Raw genomic sequence first — 23,205 nt, 5'->3', positions numbered from 1 at the left:
GGAGCAGGAGTAGACCACTCAGCCCTTCCAGCCTGCTCCGCCATTCGATAAGACCATGGCCAATCTGGTTGTGGTCTCAACTCTACTTCCCTTGACTTCCTTTTCAATCAAAAATCTATCTGTCAGCTTTGAACAATTTCAGTGACCTAGCCTCCACTGCTTTCTGGGGAAGTGAATTCAGCAGACTAATGACCCTCTGAGAGAAACAAATTCTCCTCATCTCCGTCTTAAAAGGAAGACCTCTTATTCTTAAACGAGGATGTTCTGCGGACAGGAAAGACTTTCTTTCTTTTCCTCCTTTGCTGTAAGATTCTATGAAAAAAAATCTGCCTGCCATTGAGAGAATCTGTCTTTTGCCTCAAGTGGTTTTCTGTGCTTTCAGTAATCGTGGACAGGAATAGTATAGTTGCCGAGCCAATAATTGGGTTAAAAGCTTTTCATGTCTGAGTGCAGCAGGGAAGCTTAATGCTCTTCACTTAATCAATAAAAGGGGTTCTATTTCAGCTCTGAGGCTTTGTAGATGCAAAGCGTTGATTACACACTGAAGAAAAGCAAAGTGACTCCCCTTCTGTGTGCCTCAGTGTCAGCTCCTGTATGTGTACAGCACACTGTGGGTAAAATGGAACGATTGACTCCCGTCTGGTACCGTATGACCCATGTATGTCTCAGTTTCAGCTCCTGCACATGTATAGTACACAAGAGGTGAAAGGGAACGATTCACTCCTGCCTTGTAATATATGACTCATGCGCATCTAACTATGAGCTCCTGTACGTGTACTGTACACATCAAGTAAAAAAGAACAAATCACTGGTTAGTAATCAATAGCAGAAATATTTTAAAGGTTTCGTTTACATGTTGTCATTCTGAACTGTGCCCTGACTGAATGTTGCATCGACTGGAAGTGTCGCAGGGCAGTGTTGCAGTGCAGTCCGACAACTGCGCCAAAAGCCTCTGCCTCACAGTATCACCGATCCCAATTCAGTGGGACTGCCACTGGTCTTCATTCCGCTCCAGGCTTTTGTTTGTTCCCATGGAAATGCAGGCAAGTGAAAACGTCTGAAGCCATTATGGCTTGATCAGGGAGCTTTTGTTGTTATTGTGAATGTTCCAGAATGTTCTTTGGGTAAGAGCATGGAGAACTAATTAAATCCCTGAGAGGTGGCCAAATGCTTTTTAATGAGATGGGGGCACAAACACACGCTGCATCACATAATCGAGCTGTCAGTGCTCTTGTGGGCAATTTTAAAACCAGCTCTTCGATTGGGTTGTTAGGCAGATTCCTGCTCTCACACCAGTGTTAGATCATCTCACAATCTTTGTTTTACAATGAAAAAAAATTGCTGGTTTTATCGATTGCTGCTGTCTCCTTCCATAGACTAAGTGCTGAAGCAGAGAGACTGGTACCTGCAGCTAGTTAGTATCATCAAGGGATAGTTGAACTTATGATTCTCTTCACTCTATTTCTCGCTTTACCTTACTGTTTTCACCCAGGGATGGTGTCCTCTGCCGAGGGCCCAAGCCCTTCAACCTGAGGTGGTGTTAACTGTGGGTTTGGCCCCTTCACCATTGAATGACACCCCTCGCCATGGGTCTAGTACCTTCACCTTTGGGTGGTCTCTAACAGTCTGTCTGGGTCCTTCACCATGGCCTTGGGAACTTATATAGATTTATGAATTTAGAAAAAGACAACCTACTGGATTTTTAGGGCATGCAAATCTGAAAACAGAGTGGATTGGGGTGGATGGTAATCAAAGTATTCCAAAGAAGGAATTATTTTCCTAATCAGAGTGCCAACATGTTGTTTGCTGCAACTGCCTGCATCTCTTCCACAGCTTTGCCCTTGCCTGCATGACCCTGGAAAAGGAGCACATGGGCTGCTACTGGTACATGTGAGACCTTTTGTGACGGGTGGGCACTGAAGGAACTGGACTGCATGGTGAAACGTAGAAAGGTTTATGTCACAGGAGGAGGCCATTTGTCCCATCATGTCCATGTCAGAAATAGTGGATAAAGAAAATATGATTTGCTAAGTTTGCCATACAAAATAAAGGCCTACTCCTGCTCCTAATTCATATGTTCGGATACAATTTTGAAAGGGGTGCAGGAGCAGAGTTAACTGGGAGTATATGTAACACATAGCATTGAAGGTGGCAGGGCAGGTTGAGAAAGTGGTTAAGGAGACATATGCTACCCTGGGCTTTATAAATAGATGCATAGGATACAAAAGCAAGGAAGCTTTAGTTAACCTTTATAAAACGGTGGTTTGGCTTCAACTCGAGTATTAAGGACCACACTACGAAGGATGTTAAGGAATTAGAGAGGGTGCAGAAAAGATTTATGAGAATTCCAGGGTTGAGTGACTTCAGTTATGTGGATAGATTAGAGAAACTGGGGCTGTTCTCCTTAGAGAAGGTTGAGAGGAGATTTGATAAAGGCGTTCAAAATCATGAGGTGTCGGAACAGAGTAGATAGAGAGAAACTGTTCCCATTGGTGGAAGGATTGAGAATCAGAGGACACTGATTTAGGGAGAATAGCAGAAGAACTAATAATGACGTGACAAAAACATTTTTTTTAAGAAGCATGTGTTTAGGATCTGGAATGCACTGCCTGATGATATTGTGGAGGCAGATACAATTATGGATTTCATAAGGCAATTGGATAATTAATTGAAGAGAAAAGAATTTGCAGGGCTGCAGAGAAAGGGTGGAGGAGTGGGACTAACTTAGTTGCTCTTGCAGAGAGCCGGCACAGAAACGAGGAACCAAATGGCTGCCTCCTGTGCTGTAACCATTCTGTGGCTGGGATTTTACGCTGGCAACGGGAGACTCGATGTTCGGAAAAAATGATGTCGAGACCCCGCGTCGCCTGTTCTGTGGCAGGCCCGTGGAATCTAGTGCCAATTCGGCACTTAAGTAGACAGCGGCAGGCCTTCCACGGGATCAAGGACCCCAGTGACAGAAATCCTGCCCTCTGAGAGCTGCCGGCCAATCAGAGGCCTGCAACTCTTCCACTGAGTAGCGCCACCACAGAGGCGATGCTTGCTGCCGGTGGAGCACCACCCAAGCCCTAGGAGCGTTGCTGAACCCAGGCCACAGATAGGACAGGGCGGAATGGGTCTCACTAGGTGGGGGTCGTGGTGGAGGGGAGTGTAAGGGTTCTTAGCAAAGGCAGGGGCCCTTTCACATTTCACAGGCCTTCCTGCCCTGGACTTAATTTTGGCGGATCTCACCCAATTTTATGCTCTCCCCACCTCCAAACCCACTGTGAGAGAGCATAAAATTCCCTCCTATGATTTGAAGTTTCCTTTATTTTTATTATAATTTGGAATTTATTGCTTGTGCCCCTTTAAAAAGTGGGCACTTTTGCTAAATTAATTTCAATTGATGACACAGTCATCTTAATTGGCTGTTAAAAGATTCAAAAGGCAGCACCTCTGATAATGCGGCACTCTTTCAGTACTGCACTGAATTGTCAGCCTGGTTTATGTGCTCAAGTTTCTGCACTCAGAGGCAAGATTGGTTCAAACAATAAATAATCTCAATAGCGCTGAGCTTGAGAGGGGGAAGAAATATCAAAATATCAGCCATGATTCATGCCCCTGAATAGTATATAAAGGCCACTGCAGGTAAGTGTGCATGTGCATATTTTAATGTCAGATCAAGATCAGAATGTGGCTGTGATGATTGCAGATAGATTCTGTAGTGACAATTGCAGACTCCCTCCATAGTCTCACACACAAGTCCCACTTAGACAGCCACAATAGGTTTGTGGAACCTGTGGAATTGTATCCCAGAGTAAGTCTGTGAGTGTAGGAATAGAGGATTATGGATACAGTAGCCTACTGTTTTCGAACTGGAATGGCAGTAGGGAGGTTGTGAGTTCAATTCTCACCATGTTAGAATCAGAATTGGACATGGAGAAACTGTTTCCACTTTTGGGTGAGTCAGAAGAAGGGGCTTTAAAATATAAGATATCAAATCCAATAGAGATTAGGCGAAATTCTTTACACAGAGTGTAGGGAGAATGTGGAACTTGGTGCCACAAGGAGAAGTTGAACAGGTATAATTGATGCATTTAAGGGGAAGCTTTATGGATACATGAAGGGAAAGGAATTGAGGGGTTACAGGGGCAGGGTTGGATAGAGGCAATTACAGTGGGAGACATCTTGAAAGGAGTATAAATACTGACATAGATCAGTTGGACTAAATGGCCTGTTTCTGTGCTGTAAATTCAATAAATCTGGTAATTTATTAGTTGGCACCAGAAAAATAACCATGCTAGATTGTCATAAAAACACATCTAGGTCACTAATTTCTTTCAGCCAAGGGGACTGCTATCCCTACCCATTCTGGGCCTATACGTTACTCCAGTCCCGCACTATTTAGTTGGCTCTTGCTGCCCTCTGACATGACAGCTGAAGTGAACAAACCACTCTGTGTTAAAGCAACCTCTGTGCTGAAAAAGTCCCCCCATTATAACAAGGGATGAGTAATAAACATAACTGTGCCAGTGCAGCTCACATCATGAGAGCAAAGGGAGAAAATTAGCTGGGGACAAAAAGTGTTTTTAAAAAAAAACCCACAAGTGTTTATTATTGTGAAAGAAAACAGCCTCTCACTGGTTTATCATTACCCATTTGTTTTTTCCCAACAAAATGCTAGTTTGCAGTTATTTCAATACTTGGAGACGTTTGCAGATTTCTAAATGGCTCTTTGTCAGCCGATGAATACGTTGCTGCATTGTTTGAATCGTTAAACTATCGCAGGGGAAGACAGCAGGGGCGATACCATCTGCTTATACCCTGTAGCCTGTCTATTATGACTGCACCATCTGGAGCCCTCCCCACCCTTTCCTCATAGCCGCCAAACCACTGCAGTGGCCCTTTCTAAAACCAGATTGCTGAACAAAATTGGCAAGGCTGCATTATCCGAGAGTGTAAATAGATAACATTCCCTAACTCCCCTACGCATCCCCTATGATTAACCAACCATCTGTCCTTGTTGCAGGAGGGGGAAGGGTAGTGGGTGTGCATCAATCATAAAATATGATGAGGGGGAGGGAGAGGGTGGGATTGTGTACCAAAGTGTGTGGTGAGCGACAGGGAATGCCAGCGATACTTTCAACGGAGTTTCACTGCTTGTTTCTGTATAATGTAGACCGTGATCAGTTATTTCACCTTATCCAGAACAGTAAAACCAGAGGACATGACCTGCAATTGAAGATGGGTAAATTCAAAACTATGGAAAAAAAATACTTCAGTGAGCGAGTGGCCAATCTATGGAACAATCTCCCTCGGGAGACGGGGGAACAAGATTGATTCAGTCAAACACAAATTAGATAGATTGCTCTCAAAGTAATGTTTGGTAACTTGGGTGGAACACATAACTTTGGACCTATGGTTCTGAATATTCTCCACCACTGGGATTTTCCTCGCATTATGTCTGGGTCCATTGTAGACTAATTGTTCAGAGATTGATTGCTATGATTAGTCAACAACTCTATTATCATTGTACCATGTGACGACCAGTATGGTAGAAGCCAAACGAGATGGATCTTGGTCTTTTTTTATTCAGCAATTCCTATGTTCCTTAGGTTGATAGTGTCTGTATTTATAATAGTAACCTGTTTGATGAAATATGTTAACTCATGTATAAGCCACATTTATTTTGAAGCCTAGAATTAAAAAAATACAGTACAGACCCACCTTGCCTTGTGCCAGTGTGAGCTCTTCAACTCCAATCCATTATCCTGCCCTATCTCCAAATCCTTCTCACATTTTTCCTATCCAAATAATTATCCCATTCCCTTTCAAATGATGTTGCAGTCTCTGCCTCAATAGCATTCCAATTTCTAACAATCTGTCCGAGAAAAGATTCTTCTAACTTTCCCTTCATTCTCTCCAGGCACAGAAAATGTTGGAACCACACTACTTACTGGTTCTTAATTCATCTTCCCACAGAACAGTTAGAATTATGAATAGTAGTTGACTTTTGCAAAAACTCTCACAGAGTTTACTTAACAAGAAGATTTTGTATCTTTAAAGGGACTGCACCTATACTTTAGCAGCAGAACAATCCATTGTCTGTAACATGGTATATTGCCCCGATTCTTACAGTGCCTTCCTGTCAGGACTATAGGTAATTTACTGGTATACATAAAGAAATCTTGAGACGTAGCTTTCAAACTTAGGTGTCACACATGCAAATCTTTGTGTCTCATTTAAAAAAAAAGTGCACTTTGCTGAGAAGCACCCCCAACAACAGAAAATAGATTCTAATTAACTGCAGGAGTCGCACTTAAAATATAAACCAGCTGCTCTGTAGTTCACCCAAGGTGATACCTAAGATCCATTAGTGTCTGACTGACTGTAGGGCTAACATAGAACTAATTTGATAGCTCTTTCAAAGAGCTGGCACAGACACAATGGGCTGCATGGCCACCCTCTGCTGTATGATTCTAACCATTAAAGTTTTTTTAATGGGAAATTGTCTGGTCTCCCATGGCATAGCTCACTGGTTATCTGCTTAGTTACTAATCTGGCTTGTCCCTTTAAGGCCATTGTTGAACTATTCCCTGGTGTGAATTGGTCTAATTTTTCACATCCTGAGGAAATTTAGAGGATAATTATTGTTGCTGTTGGAAGATTTTCTCCATTGACTTGAATCTTTGGAATATAGAGTAGAATCTCAAAATTTGCCAATGACACCAAACTTGGAGGTGTGGCAAACAGTGAGGATGATATGAGCCACCTGCGACAGGACATAGGCTAGCAGAATGGGCAGACAAGTGGCAGATGGAATTTAATACAGACAAGTGTGAGGTGATGCATTTTGGCAGAAGGAATAAGGAGAGTCAATATATATTTAATGGCACAGTTCTAAAGAGTGTGCAGGAACAAAGGAACCTGGGGGTGCATCGATCTTTGAAGGTGGCAGGACATATTGAGAGTGGTTAGCAGAGTCTATGGGATCTTCGGCTTCATAAATAGAGGTATTGAGTACAAAAGCAAGGAAGTTATGCTGAACCTTTATAAAGCTCTGGTTAGGCCCCAGCTGGAGTATTCCGTCCAGTTCTGGTCACAATTTAGGAAGGATGCGAAGGTCCTTGAGAGAGTGCAAAGGAGATTTACCAGAATGGTTGGTTCCAGGATGCAGGATTTTAATCACAAGGTTAGGCCAGAAAAGCTGGCATTGTTCTTCGAACAAAGGAGATTGAGGGAGATTTAATAGAAGTGCACAAGATAATGAGAGGCTTAGATAAGTTAGATAATGAAAAGCTGTTCCCATTAACTAATGGTACAAGGGTTAGAGGACACCGATTGAAGGTTTTGGGCAAGAGATGCAGGGGGAATGTGAGGAAGAACTTTTTTTAATGCAGCAGGTGGTGATGACCTGGAACTTGCTGCCCACAAGGGTGATGGAAGCGGAGACAATCAATGATTTCAAAAGGAAAGAGGATGGGCACTTGAAGGAAATAAACGTGCAGGGTTATGGGGATCAAGCAGGGGAGTGGGACTGACTGCATAGCTCTGTGGAGAGCCAGCGTGGACTCGGTGGGTCAAATGGCCTCCTTCTGTGCCGTAAATGACTCTATGACTCTATGACTCCATGACTCCCTCACCCCCCCCTCCACCCCACCCCCCCCACCTTGGGAAGAGGCAGATTATTGGAAGGTCAGATGAAACCGCAGGAAATGACTGGTTTTCTTTTTTTTTGAAACTGCTCAATCATTTGTTGATGCATTGTACCAAGGCTGAGAGATGAGTCTCAAAACCAAGTTTAAGGGTGCATTACTTGAAAGGGTGGTGGAAGCAGATTCAATAGCAACTTTCAAAAGGGAATTGGATATAAACTTGGAAAGGAAAAAAAAAAATCAGGGCTACGTGGCAAGAGCAGGGGAATGGAGTTAATTGGATAGCTCTTTCAAAGGGCTGGCGCAGGCACAATGGGCTGAATGAACTTCTGTAATGTAAACTTCTATGAAATTAATGAAAATACTAATTCTTTACTATTTTGCTCTCCACCTTTTTTCCCTTTTTCCATTTTATATGTTTTGGCTATTTGCAATCCATCTGCTTTCTCTTTTTTGTTTCCTTTTGTTAATTCTGCAGACATTTCCCCTGATGTTTCCTGTGGCTCTTCTCACAGCATGCTCACCCCTAAAGACCCAGCTTCACCCCAGGCCTCCCCAACAGCTGAATCCTCATACCTGATGCAGCTTACTGACGGCTCAACGTGGTTTACAGGGATCGAGCAGAGCAATCTCCCGACTGCCGGCCCGGCATTGGATTGCAGCAGGGATGTTTCTGAAAACCTTGGTGAGAAGGGTCCAGCTGACAAGGGCACCCGACCTCAGCCTGAAGGAGCGAGTTGTGACATGGACACAGATAACTCGTACCCTGAGTCATCTTCAGCAGCGTCTTACATCAAGGAAAGTCTTTCAGAAAATGAAAGCCAAGTAGCCCAGCACAAACTGGATGTGGAACGAGAAAGGGCAGACATGTTTGCACTAAGCACTGTTGATGACACACAACTCATCAGTGCAGACATTGGCTCAGGGATATCCAAAGTGGAAGCTCTAGAAAAAAGCAGACACTTACCAGATGGTCCACCAGGCACTGTTGACCCTGTCATAGATGCAACGCAAGCTAGCCCGGAGGCCAGCGTAGGCCTGTCATTGGAAGAGTCGGAGGTGAGCAGTATTTCAGAGACAGACACAATATCCAGAGAGGAGCCTGATGGGGACATGCAACTGATAGATACCAAAGTAGACAAGGAGACAGAAATGACCGGTTTGGAGAAGGAGGGAGATCAGGATTTGTCCGACTCAGAAACAGATACATCAGTTCAGTTGCCCTTCATTGAGAAGGAGACTGCCCGTGCAGTAATGGACGTAGATTCACTTAAAACAGGCAATGAAAAACCAATCCCTCTTGTAGAAACACTCTGCTCAGCCGGCCTCCCTCCCAATGTCATGAGCAGCAGTATTGAACCTTCATTAACATTAGAACTTCAAGCCATTTCAGCCACAGGGCCCGATCTGCCTGCAGTTATTGATCCTCTCCACTTACTGACAAGGGCTGAAAACGCAAAGACTGAACCATCACAAACTCAGGATCAGGTTACAACCATTGGACACACTGATATGCCTTTGTGTTATTCAGAACCCACCAAAGAATTGCTTGTATATCCCAGTGCTGTGGACCACATGTGCAGTACTGATCCAGATCTTTTCTTCACAGCACCATCAAGTCCAGTAAAGACATCTTGCGTTGCCCAAAAATATTTTTCTTATTCGAAAACCAACTTACATGAGGAGCCCATTGAAGCCCTGGAGAATGAGGGCAGTGAGGGCATCTATTCTGCACCGACCTCGCCCTCAGGATCTTACAGAACTGCAGAAGGAGGCAGCTGGACATCGGGCACCCCGAATACTTCCCCGTCGTGCTCCCCAAACTTACTGGCAGAGGTTGAAACAATGGAAGTGTCTGCTTGTTACGTAGAATCATTATCTGCATTTGCAGAGGAGCTCAGTGAAGAGCAGTCCGAACCAGTGCTATCTCTTGCTGATGCTCCTTATGGCATAATTGATGAGGAAACTTGGACCTCTATGGAAGAGTCAACTGAAAGGTGCCTTACTGAAACACAGGATGACCTTGCTGCTTTAGCATTTGATAGTGAAAATCTTGAAACCAGCGAAGAGGATGATGAAGATGGACAGGAATATATAAATCTTAAAGATCAGGAAATTTTCAGTTTAGGACCAGGGTTAGTTGAGGGAAGTGTTATGAATCAACAATCGTACATGACAGACTGTGACATTAGGAGCTCACAAACAATGACACAAAATGCTACAACAGATGATAAGTGCTGTACAATCACTTCAGATGGAAAACACGAAGATGCACTCACCTTCCAGCCAATATCTATTCCTCAGGAGGATGACAATTCAGAGTCAAAATTTAGTAGAGAGTACAGGTGGTCTAATGGTGGTGAATCAAATTATGGAAATGCCAAAGGAGACCCAAGAGAAATAGTTATTATGCCCAGTAATGAAGATGCTCCAATACAGTTAGATATGCCCAAAGTAAGCACAGAGGTTGATGAAAGTACTGGGCAGCATGAGGCTGAACCTGTACAAGATCATATTGAGGAAGAAAGCACAATGCCAATGGGATCATGTGACAATATTACTTATTATGAAGCAAAAAATAGTAGCCTGACTTCAGAATTCAAATATCTATTAAAGGGAGGCGCAAGTACCAATCATGGGACAATTGACACAGGCGATAGCCTGTGCGCAATAGATAACTTGTTGCTCACTGCTGAGACAGTCAAGGACCAATATTCCTATAGCAAACATTGTGACGATTGCACTACTTATGCTCCTCTTGCTTCTTCTGAGGAGCTTGCTGAAGATTATGCTGATGCTTTCAATGAAGAAAGTGGCATGGAAATAAAGACCGAGAAGGAACCTAATACGAAACTTGAAACTTCAATCTCCTGTCAGCTCGACCTACTGTTGGATGAATCATGCAAGGAGATTTCCAATGCTCTTATCAGTCCTGATTATGATAGTTCCTTTGTAGCTGAAGGTGAGCTTGAAAGATCTGTGCCACTAGTTTCTGCAGTTTGCTTTCCAAGTGGTCAACCATCCAGTGGGATGTACAGTTCCATACAAGTTGGCTGTTCAGACATAACTAGCAGTCCTGAAATGGAGACGGCAATGTTGCTCCAATCTCCCGACGAAGTTGTTGGTATGGGTCTTGGTAATGAGAGAATGGTGCCTGCAGCATTGTTGTCATTTAGAGGCAGCATTATTTTTGAGGCAGACTCTATTGAAGTTACTTCATTGCCCACAGTGCCCCCAACCACAACAGAAGAGGAAAACGCTGAATGCGATGGTGATGATAGTGAGGTTAATGACGGCAATCATGCTGATGATGGTAACTGTGATATTGGAGATGAAGATGAAGACAGTTCTGTATCATTCCTTTATTCAATGTCCGAGACCTCTATCACTGCAGGAGTTGATGAATCCTTTGCATTCCAGGATACCACTTCAGATTCTTCTGCGTCTGCGTCTCTTGAGGGGGAGGATGAAAGAATCGCTGCGGAACATTACATCCTGTTATCGGGAGTTACTGACGTACAGATTGAAGGACCAAACGGTGAATCCATAGATTCAGGGAGTGACAGTGAGATGGAGATGTCTTCTTCAACCTCCTCATCAGACTCTGGAGCACATGAGGCCTACTGTGCCACAAGTATGACCTCATGTAACATGGCGTCATTCCAGACAGGGAAATCCACCTCTGTTGACAATGAAGAAGAGCCACCTAGTGCTGGAATGGAAACACAGAAGAATTGGAGGAACGAACCTGAGTGCACAGCTGTTGACTGTAAAGGTGAAACACAATTACTTGCAGAAGTCACACAGCAGCAAGCTTCAGTGTGCATTACAGCTTCTCCATTACAGACATATACCTTACAAACTGATGTATTGTCAGAAGATAAATGCATTTCACTGCCATCCTCCAGTGTGCCAGATGAGTCTCAGCAAACATTGGTTAATTCGACAAAAACCAGCCCAAAGATTTTTTCGGAGATGGTGTTGGAAGTTGAAGAGAATGAGACATGTTCAACTGATTCAGACAGTGAAGATCTGTCTTCTGGATTGTCAGCCTTTGAAGAAATGACTCATGAACTGGCACTGTGTGAAAGGCAGTCACCAGAGCTGGAACCTCTCCACACCATTTGTCAGGTCCAATCAGAGAGCTATGGTGAGACACTGACAAAATCTTGGATTACAAAGCAACTCTCACCAACAGAATCAAATTTAGATCTCACTTCCCATTTGGAAAATACACATCCCACCAAGAACCTCAATAGAGAAGAACTTGACTTTGAATTGGCTTCTAACTTACCCGAAGGTATGAATAAATTTGATGATTACCACCATCAACTTGTCAGCGCACGGTCCAAAGATGGCGAGAACAAAGGCCCCAATTCTGAGATGCCCTTGAATTTGCCTGTTGATCTGGCCAGTGATGCTGAAGTGCCAAATATGAGCTCAAGTGAATCAAATTCTGAAAGCAACAACTCCGTCTTCACACAAAAGTCATGTGATGTTGGTCAGTATGCTGTTGGGAAAGCTACAGATTCCACTAACGTCAGTGACAATATCAGTGAGGATTTAGAGTCAGTCTGTGTGAAAAATGACAATCCTTGTGTTAACCCAATACTTGAAGACGCTGAAAAATCTCCCTGCATCAGTCCTTTCCAGTCAGATCCTGCCAATGTAAACACCCCTGAGCCATCCTCTCTCTATGAATCACAAATGATAGACATTCATGGAGAAGGTCTCAGATCATGGTCTCCTTGTTCCAAATTAGCTCCCTCTGCGGACAATGTTGCTCACGAGCCGGGTGACTCTCCTTCCACACCAAAAGCTAAAGAGTTCCTGGAAACATTACCTGAAAGTAGACCAGCTATGGGATGTAAAAGTGTCATTGCATTAGGTTTCAGGGATATGCCGTTGCCTCATCATGGAACCTGCCCTGAGAGCTTGGATGAAAACATTGCGCCAAACAAAGAATCTCACTCCTTGCCTGGTATACACCAGTCCGAAACAAGTATCGGGCTCAATAACCTTTCAGATTTAACAAGTACTGAACAAACAGTTGGAGCACTAAAAAGAAACTCTGAAGAAAATAATCTGGAGGAGCAACATACTGAGCTTCTCAACATTGGACAGGAGATGATGAACATAGTTCCGGCAGATACCTCAATGAAGGAGGTGTTGACATGTGAAGAGTCAGAGGTCTTTACAAGTAACCCAAAACCCATATCATTGAGGGGTTCATCATCATCGGAAACAGAAGATTATGACATGAGCAGTGAACCTGACTTGTCTGAACACATGCCCTCAGTTAAAGGTCCTGAATCTACAAATGCCTTTGAGATTTATAATCTTATTGGTGAAACTAGTCCTCCTGTACAAGTGAGTGCTCAAGACGACATGGCCTTATCGGAAGGTATAATAAGTGACAGGTCTTCAGGTTCATCTCAGCAGATGGTCAGCAGGACTGCGTCTCGTTACTCAGAACTGGATAAACCAAATCAAAAATTTGAAAGTCAACAGGTTGAAGATGGAACACGAGACAGTATAGATTATACCATTGTCAGCCAAGAATGTATTGATGCTGAACCAAAAGTTGGCATTGATCAATCTAACTTCGCAGGTCCTGAGTTAAGTTCAGACTCTTTATCGAGAAATGATCAAGTGCAGTGCTCTGTCTCCTTGTCACAAGAATGCTTTGATCCTAAGGAGCTTCCGGACACTCAGACTGGAAATGCTACTAGCCAATTAAAGTTGTTGGGCTCCATTTTGGAAGCTGGCACTCAATCATTAACACACTCCGAAGCTGTACTGGAAGAGGGTGATAATCAGATTGGACTACCCAGTACACTAATTGAAGATACAGATGGGAAAGTGGAATCCTCTGATATGGTGCAAGACGATGATGTTGGTAAGTTAGAGGATTTAGATACAATACGGAAAGGGAGTAATGATCATACAGAGCCCTTAGATGGCTTGCCAAATAAGGACACCAACCACTTTGGTCTTTTAGAACAATTACCAGGGAATACTGCTGATACATTATTAAACCAGATGCCAAAAGATGATGGTTATCAATTAGAGCTCTCTAGAAGTAAATCCGAAAGTTATGCTGTTAAGTCGAGGGCCGTAGACACAATATTCACAGATGACAGTAAGAAATTGGAGGTGTCTAATGCATTACCAGAAGATCATGATTTTAAAACAGAGATCCTAGATATGGTGGTTGAAGATTTTGGTGGACAGTTGGAACTAACCAATATCCAACCAGGGAATGATGCTGCTAAATTAGGAAGTGCAGACAAAGTGACAGGAAATGATAATAGTCAAGCAGAAGTTTCTACCAGCTTACCAGAAAATGATGTTTGTAAATCTACTGTCATAGACTTGGCAGTAGTATATATGGGCGAACAAGTGAAAGTCTCCAATGTTGTAACAGAAGATGATTCTTTTCAATCAAAGGTCATAAATACAACAGCGGAAGATGCTCCAGAAGGCGATGAGGCTGACAAATTAGACATTTCAGGTATCAACACAGGGTGTACAGTTCCTACATTCATGGCCTTAGACAGACTGCAAGGGAATTATGATGATCAATTGAAGCTCTCCGACGGCCAAACAGGAGATAATGCTGACCAATTCGGGATTGCCAAAACAATATTGGGAGATGATGGCAGTCAAGTAGAAATATCAGGTACTTTACCAGATGAGAATGCTTATAAGTCAGAGGCCACTGACATGACAAAAGGGAATGTTGGTGAACAGGAAGGACTCTCAAACATCGACAAGTTAGAAATTGTTGGCACAGTAATGGGTGATGGTGCGGTTGAAGTCATTTTACCAGAAGATAATGATTACAAAGCAGCAATTGTAGACATGGCTGTAGATTTTGATGAACGAGTGGAAATCTACCACATCCTGCCAGGAGATAATGCTGACAAGTTTGAAGATATGGATGCTCTGCCAGTAGAGGAAGTTAGTCAAGTGATGGTCACTGACATCCTACTAGAAGATGACACTAGCAAGTTTGAAGATATGGATACTCTGCCAAAAGTGGAGGCTAGTCACGTGAAGGTCAGTGACATTCTAACAGGTAATGATGCTTGTAAATCAGAGGCTAATAGTACAGTGATATGTCAAGATAAACTGTTAGATGATTCACAGATCAGTGATGCTGCTGAATACTCAGAAACCCTTCTAAATGAATCTACTTGGACTTCAGAGATTTCAGGGGATCATAGTTCCCAGATGGAGAAGTCTGGTAGCCTATTGCAACATGATTCTAGTGAGGTAACAGATGTGGATCAAAGCAAGTTCTCGGGTGCATTATCAGGAGATGATGCTTGTAAATCAGAGATCATGGACACAGTACCAGATGGTAGGGATCAAACAGAAGTCTCTGATCTCTTGGGTTATGCTTCTTATAATTTGGAGATCATAGACATTACGTCAGAAGAAGATAATGATGATCTTGTTGATAATGAGGATGAAGATGAAGATGAACTCACAGACGTCTCACAAAATAGTGATACAGGTATATTAAATGTGTCACATATCATACCACATAATTTAACCGGTGAAGTAGAGTTCTGTAACAGCTCATCTGGAGGTAATGCTTATAAACTTGAGATGTTCAACTCAATGTTAGGAGGTAGTGCATCAGGCAATGCTATAAATGATTCACAAGCTACTGACTGTGGGCCATTAAATATCTCTGATTCAACACTGGGAAACAATATGAACACAGTAGTGAACTTGGATAAGAGTCCAAGAGATAATGATGGTCAAATAGTTTCCTCCAGCCTTGCATCAGCAGGTGATGTTAGTACATTAGAAGTTGCAGAGACAGCTGCAACAAATGATTGTGGAAAAATGGAACTCGCTGATACGCAGCTGAGAGATGATGCTTGTCGATTGAAAATCATAAGCCTAGCATCAGAAGTGGAAGGCGGGCAAGACAAGATTTCAAATATCTCACAAGCCAATAATGCCGATCGACTAAATCATCTTGACTCTGTACCAAATATTGACTCCTGTCGTACAGAACTCTCTGGAATATCACCAGGGCACAGTGCTGGACAAGTGGAGGATTTAAACTTGGAAGAAAGAAACGGCAATGATCAAACTGAACTCCCAAACCCAATTCTAATTGCGAGTGATCATCGACAGGAAATTTGTGAAACTGCGTCAAAATCTTTTTATTGTAATTTGGAAATCTCAGTTTCTGCAACAGGATTGAACCCTCCTACCTCGACATTGTCAGAGTCTGCGCAAGGATTAACCGGTGAGTGTCTGAAGGCTTCTAGAAGCTCGACTGATGATGTTGCAGAGATATTTGAACACAAAACTACTCATCACACAGTGATCACTGATGTCACTCAACAACATGCTACTTCTGTAACGCAAAATGCGTCAGACTTTGAAGTGGAAAGCCTAGACGATGAAAGGAACCATGTTTTAGCTGTGAAACCAAATTCAGAAGTAGAGGAGATTTATGAGATAATGTCTAAAGTTTCAGAATTCACACCAGAAGCTGGCCTTGACCTTTCCACTGATGAATCCAATAATTCAATATCAGGTGGTTCTAAGTCAGAAGGTGTTGAGATCCATGACCACTCAGTCCTTTCATCAGAGCCAGTTTGCATTGCTTCGTCCATCCCTTCTGGCTGTCAAATAGTACAACAGGACTGTAAGGCTGATGAGGTTGCTTTAAAATATAAGGTGATACAGGGTGAGTTGTCAATGAAGGTGCCTGAAGATTTAAAAGAAAAAGTAAGCAAAAGTTCACACAATCATATGTCGGATTCATATCAACACCATGAGTCTGAAGGATTGAGTTGGCCATGTAACCAAGCTATTCCTGGTTTAGAAATAGACTCTCATTCCAGCCCGGATGTTAACCAGACTGTCCCTGATGCTTTTGTGGTCACACAGAATACTGAACAATTATATTCTAACAAAAAAGACAATCATGCATCATTGGAGACCCCTCCTCAAGACCAAAAACCTCTTTGCCTAGTGGGTAGCGATGAAGAAGAAAAGGTTGACTTTTATCACTGCGCTTCATTTGATGTGCATGGTGAGAACACTCAGGATAAAAGATTGGGCAATTCACATCATTCTGAGCACGTCTCCACCATTGGTCATTCACTGGCAGAGACACCAGTATTCAACACATTGCTCGATGCATCTTGCAGTCCTTCAGATCCATGTCCTCATGCTGCATTGAGTAACATTTCTTCTGCATTTTCAATGACAGAGTTTGGTTTTACTCCTACGCCCATCCATTCCGTTTTAGAAGTTCCCTCCCTAGATAAAGCTCCCTCCACAACCTGTCCTGAACTGGCTAACAACTGCTTTTCTGCTGTGTCATCCTCCCCATCATGTAAACTGACTTTAGGGCATCAGGATCAAGAAACCTCAACGCATGTTACTACAGCTGAAAGACCACCAGTGGGAGATAAAAGTCATGAAGAGTTTAAGCTGTCTGAAGCAGCGGACTTGGATGAGAAACCAACAGGTAATGAGTTTACGTGAGAATGAGAATAAATTTATCTGGATTTTTATTGGTTAAATATATATAGGCAATGTGGGATTATTCCCCCCCTCCTTCCCCCCACATAATGGTTCTTTCTTTTATCTCAGTGTATTAGTTTGGTTCACTTGAGTCTTGTCTTTATGTAAGAAGGTTGTGGGTTCAAGTGCTACTCTAGGACTTGGGTTCATTGTCTAGGCTGGCGGTACTGAGAGAGAGCTGTATTACTAGAACTGCTGTCCTTCAGATAAGACAACTCGGACCCTGGCTACTTCATCAAGTTGATAAATATTTCATGGCATTGTTTGAAGAAGAGCAGGTAGTTGTCTTTGGTTTGCATTTCTCTCTCAACCAAAACAATTCATCTCCCTAATGTTTGTTCATGCAAAATGGCTGCTGTGTGTGCTTCCATAAAATGACTTGAAAATTATTAATTTTATATGAAGTGCTTTGAGACATTTCTGAACGATGCGATAAGGTGTTGTATAAATGCTTTCTTTTAATATACTCTTCCACAACCTCTATCACCTAGTTATTAAATGCATCAAATGTATGCTTATTATGGAACCAGACTTGTGACAGGTCTCTTTTTGCTTCCTCAGAGGTAAGACATTTGATATCCATGACAACTACACCAGCTGAATTTTCCTATCATGGGATCAGAAATAGGCCATTCAGCTCTCAAGCCATTTAATCAGATCATGGCTGACCTGTACCTCAACTCCATTTATCCATCTTTGCTCCATATCCCTTGATGCCCTTACCACAAAAAAAAAAAATTGATCAAGTTTAGCCTTCAAGATTTCAATTGACCCATCATCTACTGCCTTTTGGTAAGAGAGTTCCAGATTTCCACTATCCTTCAAGTGAGAAAATGGCAGCAAACTTGCAACTTGATTCACAGCATAGACTCCAAATGGTGGTTTGAGGTGGGGTGGATGTTGGTTAGGGCATTCGGGGGGGATGGTGGGGGCGCGATCTTTCAGGAATTTCCTTGTATATTCAGCACCCATAACTTCAGTAGAAATCAGGGATGGGTATGTGTAAATGGAGTTTGTGCCTCAGAGTGGTGGCCCTACTTCCTCAAGGAAAATTCCGGTGAATGCATTTAAACAAAAATTGTAGAGATGAAAGTTACCGATATTATACGGGCGAACATTTAACTAATTGTATAACAGTTTTCTGTTGTTTGTCTGCTGTTTTAATTTAAGGTATTAATCTATTTGGGGGAAAAATGGGGTAATACGCCATTCAGTAAGATCATTGCTGAGCTTTTACCTCAATTCCACTCTCCCACCCTATCCCCATATCCCTCAGTGCCCAAAAATCCATCAATCTCAGTCTGAATATACTCTTTGACTACACATCCATAGCCCTATGGGATAGAGAATTCCAAAGATTCCCAACCCTCTGAGTGAAGAAATTTCTCTTTATCTAATCAATAAATAGCCGAACACCTGTCCTGAGACTGAAACCCTTCATCAATTGATATTACCAAAAATAACTTTCACCTGTCAATCCATTGAATTGTCCCATATTTTCTCCAATATTCCTGTTTCGCCTCTGCCTCGCTTTTTGTTGTCTTGGCAGCTGCATACTTGTTCGATTTAGCAGCCACTTTTCATTTGTGCGTCCATTTGGTAATTGTCGACAGGCAACTCGGCCTTGGGAGCAGTGGACCACAGCCAAGATCAATTCTGTTCTCAACTGACGCCTACATGCAGAAGGATGACAGGATAGTGATGAAGATAAGGGATCTCTGGCTGATTCCTCTACCCAATGTCCATGATCTAAGGGTGTTCAGTGCCATTTCTAATGGCATTTACTGCTGTCTTAGCTAAGATCAGTTAGCTCAGCGCAGGCTGAGGATCGAACCAAAACTATGGCTCAGCACCACGTTGAGTGATGCATCTGTCTCTATGCTTGCTCACAATCTGAAATGTTAAATAAGGAAATGTCTGTACACTTACTGGCATAGTATTGGGACCTTCCAAACCCACGATCGCTACCATCTCGAAGAACAAGGGCAGCAGATGAATGGGAACACCACCACTTGCAAGTTCCCTTCCAAGTCACACCCCATCCTGACTTGGAACTATATTGCTGTTACTTCATTGTCGTTGGGTCAAAACCCTGGAACTCCCTTCCTAACAGCACTGTGGGTGTACCTACGCCACACAGACCACAGCGGTTCAAAAAGGCAGCTCACCACCATCTGCTCGGGGGCAATTAGGGATGGGCAATAAATGCTGGCCTTGCCAGTGATGCCCACATTCCATGAATGGATAGAAAAAGAAACTTGTTATTTTGTTTTTGCTTTAGATCTGCTGATGAAAGACACTCTACAAGCAGTCATCTTTTAAAGACATATCTATCTGTGACATCATAAAATTCACCTCCAAACACATCCTGAAAGGGAAGCAGTACGTCATGGGGTTTCATGAGTTCAGGTGTCAGCATTTGAGTCAGGTGGTTGTGGGTTAAGCCCCACTCTGGAGACTTGAGTGCATAATCTAGGCTGGCACTTCAGCGCAGTACTGAGGAGTGCTGCACCGTTGGAGGTGTCACCATTAGGATGAGATGTTAAACCGAGACCCGTGTTTCCCCCTCAGGTGGATGTAAATGTTCCGTCAATATTAATTGAAGAAGAGCAGGGAGGTTTTCCCAGTGTCCTGGTCAATATTTATTCCTCAATCAACACCTGAAAAAGAGATGATCTATTTTACTTTCTTCTTGCTGTTTGTGGGAGCTTTCTGTGTGCAAGTTGGCTGCCATGTTTCCCTACATGTCCTACATGTATAAATGCTGCAATAAAGGGTGAGTGAGAGACACTGGTAAGGGCCTAGATATAGGAACAGGCGTAGGCGATTCAGCGCCTTGAGCCTGTTCTGTCATTCAATTAGATCATGACTGATCTGTATCTCAACGCCATTTACATTAGAATAATGACTTCACTTCAAAAGTATTTCATTGGCAGTAAACAGCTTAGGGAAGTTCTCCTGTTGTGAAAGGTGCTACTTGTGACTAAATGTTTGTTTATTGTGTCACAGAGCATTGCACAAAATGACTGCTGCCCACCCCTTCTCTCCAGCCATCAGTTCATATGTATAAAATACTGTAATAAGGGGTAAGTGAGGGACATTGATAAGGGTACAGATATAGAAGTAGGAATAGGCATTCACTCCCTTGAGTCAGTTCTGCTATTCAGTTAGATTATGACTGATCTGTATCTCAACTCCATTTACCTGCTTTAGCTCCACATTCCTGTATACTCTTACCCAACAAAAATCTATTAAACTCTGCCTTGAAAATTGATCCAGTATGTACACCTTTTCATGGGAGGGAATTACAGACTTCCACTATCCTTAGTCTGGATTTCCCTCCTGACTAATTTATATACACTCATTCTTGATCGCCCCACCAGAGGGCAGAGTTTCACCATATAAACCATAGGGCATCCCTTCAACAGTTCAAATCCCTCGACGAGCCTCAATGTGGAGAATCCGAGTACTACCTTGCCTAAGTTGAGAGCAGTCAAATCTGGATCAAAAAGTCATGGTTCCACTCTGCTGCTTTAATCCAGCCTGACACTTCGAGTGCAGTCCTGAGGGAGTGCTGACCTGTTGGTTGCATCCTTTCGAAGAGCCTTGGTGGGTTTCTGCAGTGCATCTTGTAGATGGTACACACTGCTGCCACTTTGCATCCGTGGTGATTGGAGTGAATGTTTGTGAATGGGGTGCCAATCAAGCGGGCTGCTTTGTCCTGGATGGTGTCAAGCTTCTTGAGTGTTGTTGGAGCTGCACCCATCCAGGCAAGTGGAGAGTATTCCATCACACTCCTGACTTGTGCCTTGTAGATGGTGGACAGGCTTTGGGGAGTCAGGAGGCGAGTTACTTGCCTCAGGATTCCTAGTCTCTGACCTGCTCTTGTACCACGGTATTTATACGGCTACTCCAGTTCAGTTTATGGTCAATGCTAACCCCTAGGATGTTGATAGTGGGGGATTCAGCGATGGTAATGCCATTGAATGTCAAGGGGTGATGGTTAGATTCTTTCTTGTTTGAGATAGTCATTGCCTGGCACTTGTGTGGCGTGAATGTTACTTGCCACTTACCAGCCCAAGCCTGTATGTTGTCCAGGTCTTGCTGCATTTCTACACGGACTGCTTCAGTATCTGAGGAGTTGTGAATGGTGCTGAACATTGTGCAATCATCAGCGAACATCCCCACTTCTGAACTTATGATTGAAGGAAGGTCATTGATGAAGCAGCTGAAGATGGTTGGGCCTAGGACACTACCCTGAGGAACTCCTGCAGTTATGTCCTGGAGCTGAGATGATTGACCTCCAACAACAACAACCATCTTCCTTTTTGCTCGGTATGACTCCAACCAGCGGAGAGTTTTGCCCCGATTCTCATTGACTCCAATTTTGCTAGGGCTCCGTGATGCCATAATCGGTCAAATGCTTGATGTCAAGGGCAGTCACTCTCTCATCATTCTGGAGTTCAGCTTTCTCGTCCATGCCTGAACCAAGGCTGTAACCAGGTCAGAAGCTGAGTGGCCCTGGCGGAACCCAAACTGAGCATCACTAAGCAGGTTATTGCTAAGCAAGTGCCGCTAGACGGTGCCTTCCATCACTTTACTGATGATCGAGAGTAGACTGGGGCGGTAATTGGCCTGGTTGGACTTGTCCTGCTTTTTTATGTACAGGACATACCTGGGCAATTTTCCACATTGCCGGGTAGATGGCAGTGTTGTAGCTGTACTGGAACAGCTTGGCAAGGGCCGCATCAAGCTCTGGAGCACAAGATTTCGGTGCTATTGCCGGAATGTTGTCAGGGCCCATACCCTTTGTAGTATCCAGTACCTTCAGTCGTTTTTTGATATCACGCGGAGTGAATCGAATTGGCTGAAGTCTGGCATCTCTAATGCTGGGGACTTCAGGAGAAAGCCGAGATGAAGCATCCACTCGGCACTTCTGGATGAAGATTGTTGCAGATGTTTCAGCCTTATCTTCTGCACTGATTTGCTGGGCTCCCCCATCATTGAGGATGGGGATATTTGTGGAGCCACCTCCTCCAGTTAGTTGTTTAATTGTTCACCACCATTCATGACTGGATGTTTCAGGACTGCAGAGCTTAAATCTGATCCATTGGTTATGGGATCGCTTCGCTCTGTCTATCGCGTGCTGTTTACGCAGTTTGGCACGCAAGTAGCCCTGGGTTGCTGCTTCACCAGGTTGATACCTCATTTTGAAGTATGCCTGGTGCTGCTCCTGGCATGCCCTCCTGCACTCTTCATTGAACCAGGGTTGGTCTCCTGGCTTGATGATAATGGTAGCGTGAAGGATATGCTGGGCCATGAGGTTACAGATTGTGGTTGAGTACAATTCTGCTGCTGCTGATGGCCCACAGCACCTCATGGATGTCCCATTTGGCATGGTGGTAGTGCCACACAACACGATGGACGGTATCCTCAATGTGAAGACAGGACTTCGTCTCCACAAGGACTGTGCGATGGTCACTCCTACCAGTACTGTCATGGACAGATGCATCTGTGACAGGCGGATTGCTGAAGAGGAGGTCAAATATGTTTTTTTTCTCTCCACCTGCTACAGACCCAGTCGAGCAGCTATGTCCTTTAGGACTCTGCCAGCTCAGTCAGTAATGGTGCTCCCGAGCCACTGTTGGTGATGGACATTGAAGTCCCCCACCCAGAGTACATTTTGTGCCCTTGCTACCCTCAGCTTCTTCCAATTGGTGTTCAACATGGAGGAGTACTGATTCATCAGCTGAGGGAGGGTGGTAGGTGGTAATCAGCAGCAGGTTTCCTTGCCCATGTTTGACTTGATGCCATGAGACTCCTAGGGCAACTCCCTCCTGACTGTATACCACTGTGCCACCACCTCTGCTGGGTCTGTCCTGCCATGAGACAGGACATAACCGGGGATGGTGATGGCAGCGTCTGGGACATTGTAAGGTATGATTCTGTGAGTATGACTATTCAGGGTTTTGATTGACTAGTCTGTGGGAGAGTTAGACTGCAGCAA

At 43.6% G+C, this 23,205-nt stretch overlaps 1 protein-coding gene across 1 annotated transcript in view; it reads left to right on the top strand.

Annotated features, from left to right (window-relative positions):
* LOC137369863 (uncharacterized) overlaps positions 1-23,205 on the top strand; it is an 88,969-nt gene that overhangs the window by 32,978 nt on the left and 32,786 nt on the right. Inside the window, exon 2 of the mRNA XM_068031501.1 lies at positions 8,113-17,142. Within this exon, the coding sequence (XP_067887602.1) occupies positions 8,113-17,142 (9,030 nt within the window). The remainder of the gene's footprint in view (positions 1-8,112; positions 17,143-23,205) is intronic.

This window comes from Heterodontus francisci, chromosome 5 (assembly GCF_036365525.1).
Source record: "Heterodontus francisci isolate sHetFra1 chromosome 5, sHetFra1.hap1, whole genome shotgun sequence".
Taxonomy (NCBI): Eukaryota; Metazoa; Chordata; class Chondrichthyes; order Heterodontiformes; family Heterodontidae; genus Heterodontus; species Heterodontus francisci.
Note: the sequence above shows the minus strand (reverse complement) of the source record. Positions and strands in the feature narration are given on the sequence as shown.